Genomic DNA, 13,252 nt, shown 5'->3' with positions numbered 1-13,252 from the left:
TGAGAGGTGACTTGCTAGAGATGTGTAAGATGATAAGAGTCATAAATAGATTGGACGGCCAGAAACCTTTTCCCAGAGCCAAAATAGCTAATACAAGGAGGCATAGTTATAGCCATACTTTATTAATCCTGGGGGAAACTGGTTCATATACAAGGAGGCATAGCTTTAGTTGAATGGAGGAAGGTATAGTGGGAATGTCAAGTTGGTTTTTTCACACAGATTTGTACTGTATATGAGTGCAATGCACTGCCAGGAGTGATGGTACAGGTAGCTAAGAAACTCTTAGATAGACACATGGATAAATGAAAAATTGAGGACAATGTGGGAGGGAGGGTTAGATTGATCTTAGACTTGGTTAAAGGGGTAAGGAGTTGGTTAAAGAGCCTGTATTGTGCAATACTGTTCTATGTTCTATTTCCTACACCAGTACCTTTGTAAAACCAGTCTTTGAATTCCTGAAATACATTGTTCATATGGCCATTTGCCATGTTATGACATTTACAACCCAAGCAAGACAATGGGCGCCACGTTAGTGTAGCAGCTAGCATGATGCTATTAGAGCTCGAGGTGTCGATGTTCAAAGTTCAATCCTAGCCTCTTCTGTGAGAAGTCTTTGTAAGTTCTCCCTATGGAATGCGTGGGATTTCTTTGGGTGCTCCAGTTTCCCCCCACAGTCCAAAGACGTACGGCTAGGTTAATTGGTCATTGTAAATAGTCCTATGATTAGGTTAGGGTTAAACTGGGGTTGTTACGGTTCGCTGAGCAGTGCATCTGGAAGGGTAGGAAGGGCCTATTCTGCACTATATCTCAAATAAAAATAAGTAGAAAGGGTGTGGGGAAATGGATTGTGATTGAGGGAATATTTAAAAATAGTGGAACACTGCCATCTTGTGGTGTATGTTCTCTGTCTCCCAGGTGAAATAACTCCCCCTAATTGTTCTGAGTAAAAAGTACATTATATATGCAGGTTTATCAAGTGGATATCAACCATTGCTAATTTTGTCAGTTCCATTTTGTGTGTCATACACAGGAGTCATAGAACACTACAGCACAGAAACCGGCCCTGAGGCCTATCTAGCCCATGCTGAACTATTAATCTAGTCCCATCGACCTGCACCCAGACCATATCCTTCCATACCCATCCCATCCATGTATCTATCCCAATTTCTCTTAAACATTGAAATTGAACCTGCATAAACCACACACTGGCAGCTCATTCTACACTCTCACCAGCCTCATGTTCCCCTTCAACATTTCACTTTTCACCCTTAACCCATGACCTCTAGTTCTAGTATCTTCCTACCTCAGTGGAAAAAGCCTGTTTGCACTTACCCCATCTATAGCCCTCATAATTTAGTATACCTCTATCAGATCTCCCTTCATTCTCCTGCGCTTCAGCGAATAAAATCCGATCCTTTTTGATCTTTCCCGATAACTCGGCTCCTCAAGTCCTGGCAACATTCTTGCGAATTTTCTCTGCACTCTTTCAATCTTATTGATATCTTTCCTGTAAAAAAAATTCTGTGTCACATAGAAGCATTTTCCTAGACAAAAGAGATGTTTTGTGACTTTAGAGTCATAGAAAAGTGCAGCACAGAAACAGTCCCTTCAGCCCATCTAGTCTGCACCTAGTCCTATCAACCTGCACTGGGACCATAGCCCTCCATACCTCTCCCATCCATGTACCTATCTAAACTTCTCTTAAATCTTGAAAATGGTTGCTCCATTTGCACTGACAGCTCATTCGCTCATTCCACACTCTTCACCACCCTCTGAGTGAAGAAGTTTCCCCTCATGTTCCCCTTAAACTTTTCACCTTTCACCCTTAACCTAACTTCTAGTCCCACCCAACCTCAGAGGAAAAGCCTGCTTGTATTTACCCTGCCTATACAGCATAATTTGGTATACCTCAATCAAATCTCCGCTCAAACTTTTACATTCCAAAGAATAAAGTCCTAACCTATTCAATCTTCCATTATAACTCAGGTCCTCCAGTCCTGGCAACATCATTGTACTCTGTACTCTTTTAGTCTTATTGACATCTTTGCTGTAGGAAAAAATTCAGTGTCCCATAGAAGCATTTTCTTCAACAAAAGGGATGTTTTGTGAGATTCCATCCATCCACAATGCAAACGAGCAAGAGAACGGCCCACGTAGTCACTCACACACATCAACACACTTTATTCCAGCCCAGGTGGCAAATTGTTTTGATAGAGTCTATGAAGCTGACAAATAAAAATTTCCCGATTAAACCTTTAGTTTTGTACCAATATCATAACTTTCCTGTAGGATTTGATTTCTTAAATTGTGGAGCTCAATTTTGATAATAAGTTGGAAACAACCATAGTTTTATCTACTCTATCTGCACTTCTATCTGTGCATTATTTTTTGATACTGCTCTTGGTTTCTTTTCTTTAGGTGTCTAGTCTCTTGTTTTCGGTTCCTGTGCTGTGACAACTTCAGTCACCTTATAATCTTCTATTTTCCACCGAATGCAAAGCAAGCCATGAAACCAAGAAAGAAAAGAAAGGCAGCGCGATCATCAACCCCCAAATCTCTCCTCCCCACAAAAAAAAACCCAACAAAAATAGAACAGGCACATCAACCCCTACATCCCTCCTCCAGGTGCTCCAGTTTCCTCCCACATGCCCAAGACCATAGAGTCATAGAACACTACAGCACAGAAGCCCACCCAGTCCATGCTGAACTATTAATCTGCCTAGTCTCATTATCCAGCACCCGGAGCATAGCCCTCCATACCCCTCCCTTCCATGCACCTATCCAAATTTCTCGTAAGTATTGAAATTGAACTTGCATCCACCATTTCTGCTGGCAGCCAGTTAGTAAGTTGCAGGCATGCAATGTTGGCTCGGAAGTGTGGTGACTTTACGGCTGCTCATGACCATAAGGTATAGGGGCTGAATTAGGCCATTTGGCCCATCGGGTCTGCTCCATCATTTCATCATGGCTGATCCATTTTCCCTTTTCAGCCACAATCTCCTGCCTTCTCCCGTATCCCTTCATGCCCTGACCAATCAGGAATCTATCAACCTCTTCCTTAAATGTATGCAAAGGCATGGCCTCCTGTGGCAATGAATTCTACAGATTCACCACTCTCTGGCTAAAGAAATTTCTCCTCATCTCTATGCAAAAAGGACTCCCCTCTATTCTGAGGCTGTGTCCTCTGCTTCTAGACTTGCTCACCATTCGAAACATCCTCTCCATATCCTCTCCATCAAGGCTTTTCAACGTTCAGTTGGTTTCAAATAAGTCACCCCTCATTCTTCTGAATTATAGTGAGTACAGGCCCCGAGCCATCAAACGCTCTTGATATGACATACCCTTCTATCCTGGAATCATTTTCATGAACCTCCTTTGGGCCCTCTCCAATGTCAACACATCCTCTCCAAGATAAGGGGCCCAAAATTGCTCACAGTACACCAAGTGAGGGCTCACCAGTACCTCATAAAGCCTTAACATTACATTCTTGCTTTTATGTTCTAGTATAAAATTCTAGGTCTCAGCCTGAAACATTGACTGTTTACTTTTTTCCATAGATGCAGCCTGGCCTGCTGAGTTCCTCCAGCATTTTGTGTCTGTAGCTACTATCACAAACCTTAACTGTTTTGTTTTCATGCAAACAACGCATTTCACTGTATATTTCAATATTTCAATGTACATGTGACAAAAATGAAGTTAATCTTAATCTAACAATCTCAATCTTAATCTCAATGTTGTCTCAAATCCAAGATATGTTAACAAGTCCTGGAGTAAGTATTTTCCCACCGTGTTGAAATATTCAATATTTATATTAGTGCTTCTGTAGTTTGGGGAAGAAAAATCAGCATTGAACTTCTTTTCAATGAAAAAAAATCATTTTTGTTTCATTAGATGGGCCATCAAACAGGAAGGAATTGCAAAGCCAGGTCAATGGAAGAAGTCAAAGCAGGAGAACGCCCTGTGGAACAAGCTGACCTACATGTGGCCTTTGATGCCCGATGGTGAATTGAATGGGGTAATGGAGCTTTTACTGGTGGTAGATGGGGTACCTGTCTCCCACACCGGCTTACATTTCACATAGAGATCCAACAGTGGCGTTGGTCAGGCAAAGCTTTCATTCATTCTGAACATCCAGAAATATATGGCTGATCCTTCATTCAGAAATCCAAGAACTGCTTTAGTGCAAGGTGCACTTATAGAGATTTTAATGGAGAAGTGTCTCCTTTTTCTCAAGTTCAAATTCAACCACCGTTCAGCCATACATTAATATAGCCAAATGAAACAATGTTCCTCCGGGACTGAAGTGCAAAACATATCACTGACAGTCATACACGTATAGCATGTTTAAGATAGCAGTAAACATATAGTCACACACAAAATATAGTATAGTGCAAGTCCCTGAGTGATATGTCCTGTAAATTGATGGTGTATAGGTGCTACTGGCAAGAACAAACAGTCTTCAGCAGTACACTGATGAACTTACGCATGGACGCACGCAGTCGAGCTTGTCATTCCACCGAGCGAAACCTGGAGATCTGCACCAAAGATAGGACCAGCATGAACACTGTGCTACACCACCTCTGGCATCTCCTCTCCTGGTCTGCTGCAATAGGACATGGCTTGAGGCCTAGTTGTTGCTATGACTGAGGCCTAGTTGTCGGTATGACTGAGGCCTAGTTGTCGCTATGACTGATGCCTAGTTGTCGCTATGACTGAGGCCTAGTTGTTGCTATGACTGAGGCCTAGTTGTCGCTATGACTGAGGCCTAGTTGTCGCTATGACTTAGGCCACGCAGCTGCCCCACCACTTGTCTCCCCAATAAGCAAACGTGGCAATCTGTAGGGTAATGTAATGGGTGACAGATGATACATATTCTTCATAATAGAAACTTCTACACAATTCACAAACACCATTATTGAGTTGTTGTGTTCACTTTTAGAGACGGTGTCTAACATAATGATGTCAGTGTAAGGTGACTGTTTTTGGTTTGTTCCTAATGGAAGTAAGGGCTGTGGCTTTTGTTTAGCACATAAAATGACCCTTGCATGCTTTAATCACAATTCCTACGATGGTGACACTGATGCGCTTGACCAATTCCAGAGTTTCTCAATGACATGTTGACCAATGCAAGCTGCCAGAGTTTTGGAAGCAGTGTGCTACTGTTTGCTCCAGTGGAGGCCCGGTTCACACTGCGAGAAATCACCATGGACAGTACCAAATTTTACTACGTAGTCGCATCGCTAAGTAGTTTCACTGCATCCAGAGTGCTGAGTCTACTCGAAGACCCGCCTGCATGTGATAAATGTATCACTCTGAAAACTCACCTATTACAAACTTTTGGGCTGTCTGAGTCTGAGCCCGTCAAACAGTTGCTCTCCTTGCCTGGCTAAGATGATGTTAGGCCTTCAGAACTAATGGACCACATGTTATCTCTCCTGGGCAATCACCATCCTTGTTTTATTTTTAAAGAACTTTTTATGCAACAAATGCCTGATGAAGTTTGCATAGCCCTTGCTAATACACTAATGAAGAATTACAGGGAGTTTGTTAAAAAGGCCGATAGTCTACACTCAGTCAGGAAGAGATCTTCCTCCTTTCCCTGTTTCAATATGCCTGATCACCAGAACTTCCAGCAGACTCACCCCCACAGCTTTGAACTAGGCAACACTGGGTCTATGTTTTTACCGTGAATGCTTCAGCACGAACGCCAAGATGTGCAGCTTTGACAGTGCCATTGCATCGGGACATCAGGAGTCTGTGAACACTGTGGGTTCCGGCTGCCAGGGTCGTCTACTGTTCACTGTGGACACTCTTTCAGACAATGCTTCCTGTGTGACATTGGTGCTCACGTGAGTGTGCTGTCAGTATCACCCATTGACTGTAAGGCAGAGAGCAACAGACCTTCACGGGAGGCTGCCAACAGCAGTAGGATCTGGACTTATGGGACACAATGCGTGATGCTCTGCTTCAGTGAACGATGCTACACGTGGGCCATTGTCTTGGCTAAAGTTGCTAGAACACTGTTCGGTGCAGACTTCCTGTGTGCCAAAGGAATGTTACTAGATCTTAAGAACTATTGGCTTGTGGACGCAAAGAACTTTGGGTCATTACCCTGTATGCCCAGTATGTTCCCTATGATGACTCTGTCTAGTGCATGCACCACCACACGTGAATTCACTCACCTGCTGGGCAAATTCCCAAACCTCTGCAAGCCCCCATTTTCCATACAGTTGAGCACCACATTTCCACAACTGGCTCACTGGTCCATGCCTGTGCACGTAGACTGGATTCAGAAAAGCTGGCCAGCACAAGGGGTGATCTGCTAACGGATATGCTTGGCATTGTATGCTGTTCAAATAGTTCTTGGCTTTCACACCTTCACATGGTCCCTAAGCTCGATGGTGGTTGCCATCCATGCAGTGTTTTGTTGATGAGTTTCACTCCTACTTGGTGTCTGAGACTTATCACTTAAGTGTCTGACAATAATCAAGCAGGATCGATGGACTCCAGTTTCCCTGATACCATTTCTCCATGACTGCAATATCCTGGTGAAACCTTTCACCATGCACCTCACTGACAGTGCCAAGATTTGCAGGGAAGTCTAAATGGGAATGCAGAAAATGAATCTTTAGTGACATGTTGCCCTTCATGGTTTTGTGTGCTTGAAGCATGTTGTCAACCAGCTGCACATAGTTCGATGCTCTGCAGTTGCCAAGAAAATTTGCAACAACATCCTTGAATGTCATCCATGTGATTTTCTCCGGTCCGACTAGAAGTTCTTCGAATTGCCTGTTATTGATGACTGGTTTGATTTGTCGACCAACAAAAATGCCTTCCTTAATCTTGGCATCAGTTATTCTGGGAAACTATTCTGTCTCAAATATCAAAATCCTTCACAGAAATTTTTGTGCCTGGTAATAGCAGATTCCACCCTTGCAGACTTGAACCCAGTAATTCTGCTTTTGGCTTTGATAAACCCAAGACTCCGACCAAGTCATTTAACTCAGATTGATTTATCAGATGAGTCTCACTTGACATAAAGGATTCAAATCTGTATCAGTATCAGCGGCATTTTCCATTCCTGACTTGTGCATCATGGCATCTTCATCTGCCTTCTCTTGACTCCATGACTCTGATGGCTTCGGTACTGGAAGACCATCGTCATGTGGCACAGGTCTTTTGGCCAAAGAGAGATTGGAATATTCAATGGATTTCTAGATTTTAGATTAGATTAGATTAGATAATGAGGACACTCAGTCCTCATTTGTTGTCATTTAGAAATGCATGCAGAGAAAAACCAAACGTAGTGGTCAGCCAGAATCGCAGTCTGTCACATGATCCTTCTGCTCTCCCCATATCATTGGGACAATGAATGGCATTGACTTCCGAATACCTCTGAACCAAACTCTAAGGTTGACAGCACATGTTGTGCAATTAATGTGAGGGGCCCAGGGCTTTGTTTTGGTCGCCAATTTTACACCCAAAGTAGAACTCCTAGGCTTTCTTAATAAGAGAAATCTTTGAGATTTAAACATGTACTGGCCACAAGTATAACAGAAAGTATCCAAAACCTGTCCTGCCATGCTACACCTACACTGCCTAAGCATACCCAGGCATGCCTGAACAAGATAGAAAACATTGTAGGCAACATTTTAATTGGCAAATTATGAATTGAAATAACTAATATTGGCCATTTTAAAAAATGGTGTGTGATTGGGAAATTTCATGGTTATTGTCATGATCAGCAGTCCAAAATCCATAAGATATACCCAAAAGTATTTAGGAAGCATAATCTTTGTTGTCCAATGTTACTGCTGCTTAACGAGGCCACCATCCCCATCCCCGTTCATTACCCGGTCCCACATTTTCAAGACTTTTCAGCATGTTTAGCTGGAAAGATAATTTTTTCTAACGTTGACTTTGTAAAGGGCTACCATCAGATGCCTTGTGCACTGAAGACATTCCCAAAACTGCTGTTATAACCTGGTTTGACCTATGCGAGTTTCTGCACATGCCATTTGGGCTGAAAAATGCAGTACAGACGTTCCAGCGACTAACTTTTATGTTTACCTGGACAATATGCTTGTCACCAGCGCATCCAAAATTGAACACTTATCACATTTCCACACACTTTTCAAGGGCTGAAGCCAACGTGGATTGATTATTAACCTCACTAAATGCCAGTTTGGGTTGTCTACTATTGACTTTCTCCGCTACTGCATCTCTACAGAACGTGCAACACCCCTGCCATCAAAAGTTGCCCCTATTATGGACTTTCCACTGCCCCACACTACCAAAGTACTGCAAGAGTTTTTAGGTATAGTGAATTTCTATCACCGTTTCATCCCACGAGTGTTGAATTTATGCTGCCTTTGTATAGTGCCCTTAAAAGCTGCTTGAGTGGTCAGCGGACATGACCAAAGCATTTGACAACATCAAACAGGCTCTATCAAACGCGACCCTACTGCCCAACGCACCTATAGCCATTACTACTGATGCCTGAGACTATGCTGTGGGTGCTGTGCGTGAACAGTTGGTTGGAAGCGTGTGGCAGTCGCTTGTCTTCTTCAACCGGCAGCTCCGCACTCCCCACCTCCCCCAGAGGAAATACAGCATGTTTGACTGCAGCTTCTCCGCCTCCATCTGGCTGTCTGCCAATTTATTTTTCTGCTGGATGGTCGGCATTTCTCTGTGTTTGTTGACCACAAATCCCTCGTGCAACCTATGGCCAGAGCATCAGACATTTGTCCTACATTTCAGAATTTTCAATTGACATACAGCACATTGAAAGGAAAAATAATGCCATGGCTGATTGCCTCTCATGGCCTGCTGTCGATGCCATACACACTGGGGTTGACTATGCCAGCATGGCAGCCAATCAAGCTACTGACTCAGTGATCGAGAATAACTGGACAATAGACATGAGCCTGCAGTTGGCTGACATCAAGTTCGGAGACACAGGACTTTATCTCCTGTTTGATGTCTCAGTCGGTTGCCCATTCTACATGGTGGCTGCCAGCTGAAGGCTTCACAAAAACTGGTTGCTTTAAAGTTTTGTGTGGCACAGCCTTAGGACGGACGTGTGAGATTGGCGTGCAGCCTGTGTTGTGTCTTAATGAGAGAAAATTAGCCATCATGCTCATGTTCCACTGGAAACTTTCAAGGTCCTTGAGTGATAGTTTCACCTTGCCAATGTGGACCTGGCTGGTCCTCTCCACTACCTCATGGTTTCATGCATCTTCTTACCATGGTGGACTGTACCAGCAGGTGACCAGAGGTTGTTCCTCTGATGTCAACGACGGCTGCGGACGTGGCTCTTGGCATTCATCAAAACATGAGTTGCTTGGTTCAGCACCCAGTCTGATACTTTCTCCAACTGTGGTTCCCAATTCACATCAGACCACTGGGCAACAACAGTCCAGAACCTCGGCGTTAAATTGCACCACACCATGGTGTATCTCCTGCAGTCCAATGGCTTGTGCAAGTGCTTTCCCCATTCCTTAAATGCTGCTCTGAGGGCCTCCCTAATGGACAAGTGTTGGCACAATCATCTCCTGGGGTTCAGAACGGTTCCAAATGAGACCATAAGACCTTAAGACATAGGAGCAGCATTAGGCCATCTGACCTATCGAGTCTGCACCACCATTCAATCATGGCTGATCCTTTTTATTAATCTCCTTCTCAACCCCAGTTCCCGGCCTTCTCCTCATAACCTTTGATGCCAATCAAAAACTTATCAATCTCCGCCTTAAATACAACCAACGACCTGGCCTCCACAGCTGCATGTGGCAACAAATTCCACAAATTCACCATCCTTTGGCTAAAGAAATTTCTCCGCATCTCTGTTTTGAAAGGGCACCCCTCTATCCTGAGGCTGTGCCCTCTTGTCCTAGACTCTCCCACCATGGTCCTTTCCACATCTACTCAGTCTAGGCCTTTCAACATTTGAAAGGTCTCAATGAGATTCCCCCTCATCCTTCTAAATTCCAGCGAGTACAGACCCAGAGCCATCAAACGTTCATCGTATGATAACCCTTTCATTCCTGGAATCATCCTTGTGAACCTCATCTGGACCCTCTCCAATGCCAGCACATCTTTTCTAAGATGAGGGGCCCAAAACTGTTCAAGATACTCAAGGTGAGGCCTCACCAGTGCCTTATAAAGCCTCAGCATCTCATCCTTCCTCTTGTATTCTAGACCACTTGAAATTAATGCTAACATGGCATTTGCCTTCCTCACCGCTGACTCAACCTGCAAGTTAACCTTCAAGGTGTTGGGCACAAGGACTTCCAAGTCCCTCTGCATCTCAGATTCCTGGATTTTCTCCCTGTTTAGAAAACAGTCCACACATTTATTTCTACTACCAAAGTGCATTTTCCAACATTGTATTTCATTTGTCAATTACTTGCCCATTCTCCTAATCTGTCTAAATCCTTCTGCATCCTACTTGTTTCCTCAACACTACCTGCCTCTCCACCAATCTTCATATCATCTGCAAACTTGGCAACAAAGACATCTATTCCATCATCTAAATCATTTATATACAGAATAAAAAGAAGTGGTTCCAACACTGACCCCTGCGGAACACGACTAGTCACTGGCAGCCAACCAGAAAAGGATCCTTTTATTCCCACTCACTGCCTCCTACCAATCAGCCAATGCTTTAACCATGTTAGTAACTTTTCTGTAATACCATGGGTTTTTAACTTGGTATGCAGCCTCATGTGTGACACCTTAACAAAAGCCTTCTGAAAGTCCAAATATACAACATCCATTTCATCCCCTTTATCTATCCTACTTGTAATCTCCTCAAAGAATTCCAACAGGTTCGTCAGGCAGGATTTTCCCTGAAGGAAACTAGCTATTTTTGTACTATCTTGTCCTGTGTCACGAAGTACTCCATCACTTCATCCTTAACAATTGACTCTAACATCTTCCCAACCACTGAGGTCAGGCTAACTGGTCTATAATTTCCTTTCTGCTGCCTTCCTTCTTTCTTAAAGAGTGGAGTGACATTTGCAATTTTCCAGTCCTCTGGCACCATGCCAAGAGTCCAATGATTTCTGAAAGATCAGTTGCAATGCAACCACAATCTCTAACGCTACCCCTTTCAGAACCCTAGGATGCAGTTCATCTGGTGTGGGTGACTTATGTACCTTTAAGTTTTTCAGCTTTTTGAGCACCTTCTCTCTTGTAAATAGTAACTGCACCCACTTCTCTTCCTTCACACACTACAACATCAGGCATACTGCTAGTGTCCTCCACAGTGAAAGCTAATGCAAGATACTCATTTAGTTCATCAGCCATCTCCTTGTCCTTGTTATTATTTTTCCTGCCTCATTTTCTAGCAGCCCTATATCCACTCTCCTTTCTCTTTTATTTTTAACATACTTCAAAAAACTTTTACTATCCATTTTGATATTATTTGCTAGCTTGCTTTCATATTTCATCTTTTCCCTTCCAATAATTTTTTTTAGTTGCTTTCTGTAGGTTTTTAAAAACTTCCCAATCCTCTATCTTCCCACTAATTTTTGCTTTGTTGTATGCCCTTTCTTTTGCTTTTACAATGGCTTTGACTTCCCTTGTCAGCCATGGTTTTACTATTTTATCATTTGAGTATTTTTTTCATTTTTGGAATACATGTGTCCTGCACCTTCCTCATTTTCCCCAGAAACACATGCCAGCAGCTCCTTCCAATTTACTTTGGCCAACTCCTCTCTCATACCACTGTAATTTCCCTAACTCCCTTGAAATACTGCTACATCAGATTTTACTTTCTCCCTATCAAATTTCACTGGTTCCTAAAGGTTTTTTATACCTTAAGCTCCCTAATCACCTCCAGTTCATTACATAACACCCAATCTAGTATAGCTGATCCCCAAGTAGGCTCATGACAAACTGCTCCAAAAAGCTATCTTTTGGGCATTCAACAAACTCACTCTCTTGAGATCCATTACCAATCTGATTTTCCCAATCGACCTGCATATTAAAATCTCCATAACATTGCCCCTTTGACTCGCCTTTTCTATTTCCTGTTGTAACTTGTGGTCCACCTCCCAGACACTGTTGTGAGGCCTGTATATAACTGCCATCGGCGTCCTTTTATCCTTGCAGTTTCTTAATTCAACTCACAAGGATTCAACATCTTCCGATCCTATGTCACATCTTTCTACTGATTTGATGCCATTCTTTACCAACAGAGCCACACCACTCCCTTTGCCTACCTTCCTATCCCTCCAATATAATGTGTAACCTTGGACGTTCAGCTCCAAACTACAGCCATCCTTCAGCCTCAATTCAATGAAGGCCACAACATCATACCATGAGGACATGCATTCCTCCACTGCAGAGCTGGTGTATGGGCAGCCGCCACGGGTGCCGGGTGATTTTATTCCTGACACCATGACCGCCTGGTCAGTGTCTCAGCAACATTCCGCCCTTCCCAGTAAACAATTCTTTTATACCTATTCCTACCTCCCATCATGGCGTACAGCACTCTCGGGTTCTAGTTGACCTACGTTCTACCTAGTTCATTTTTGTCTGCCCTGTTGCACATCAACATCCCCTTAAGCCCCCTTATAATGACCTGTTCCACGTTTTGTAACCTGGCAAAAAGAGTTTTATTGTAGATAGGAACGATAACCCTGAATCTATTTCTGTAGGTCGTCTTAAACTGGCCCTCCAAGACCTGGATGGTTCCATTCCCATACCCCGTGCATCACGACATGACCACGTGTGTGTCGGCACACCCCTGGACGAGCCAGAGGAGCCTGCTGTTACTCCAACTAAGGCACAAAGAACCTGAGCTCGGCAGCTCATAATAGCTCCAGTTAGAGAGACAATGCTGGTTTTGGAGAACTCTGGGGAGTGGGGGTGGGTGCCCTGTGTCGGGTAATGTAATGGGTGACAGATGACACATATTGTCCTGAATAGAAACTGTTCTACATCACTCACAAACGCTGCCACTGAGTTGTCTTCACTTTCAGAGACAGTATCTGATACAATGATGTCAGTGCAAGCTGACTATCTTTGTTAAGCGCATAAAACGAATCACACGTGTTTTATTCAAAAAATCCTGTCTCCCAGCATTGTACATTATCAATGTCCAACAAGGTCCTGCGATTGCAGAGAAACATCCAAGACAATCAGTTGCTGCTGGACCGTACACCACCTTTGCTCTTAGACTCTGATGCCTTCCTGTAGCAGGCAGTAACACAGCCCACACCAAGTCCAGCTCCTCTGACAACAAGCA

At 43.5% G+C, this 13,252-nt stretch overlaps 1 protein-coding gene across 1 annotated transcript in view; it reads left to right on the top strand.

Moving 5' to 3' along the window:
• The window catches only part of LOC134353570 (doublecortin domain-containing protein 1-like), a 610,678-nt gene that overhangs the window by 402,997 nt on the left and 194,429 nt on the right, over window positions 1–13,252 (top strand). Inside the window, exon 21 of the mRNA XM_063061626.1 lies at window positions 3,892–4,015. Coding sequence (XP_062917696.1) covers window positions 3,892–4,015 — 124 coding nt within the window. The remainder of the gene's footprint in view (window positions 1–3,891; window positions 4,016–13,252) is intronic.

Source organism: Mobula hypostoma, chromosome 11 (genome assembly GCF_963921235.1).
Source record: "Mobula hypostoma chromosome 11, sMobHyp1.1, whole genome shotgun sequence".
Classification (NCBI taxonomy): domain Eukaryota; kingdom Metazoa; phylum Chordata; class Chondrichthyes; order Myliobatiformes; family Myliobatidae; genus Mobula; species Mobula hypostoma.
The sequence above is the reverse complement of the archived record's forward strand: the minus strand, read 5'-3'. Positions and strand labels throughout refer to the sequence as shown.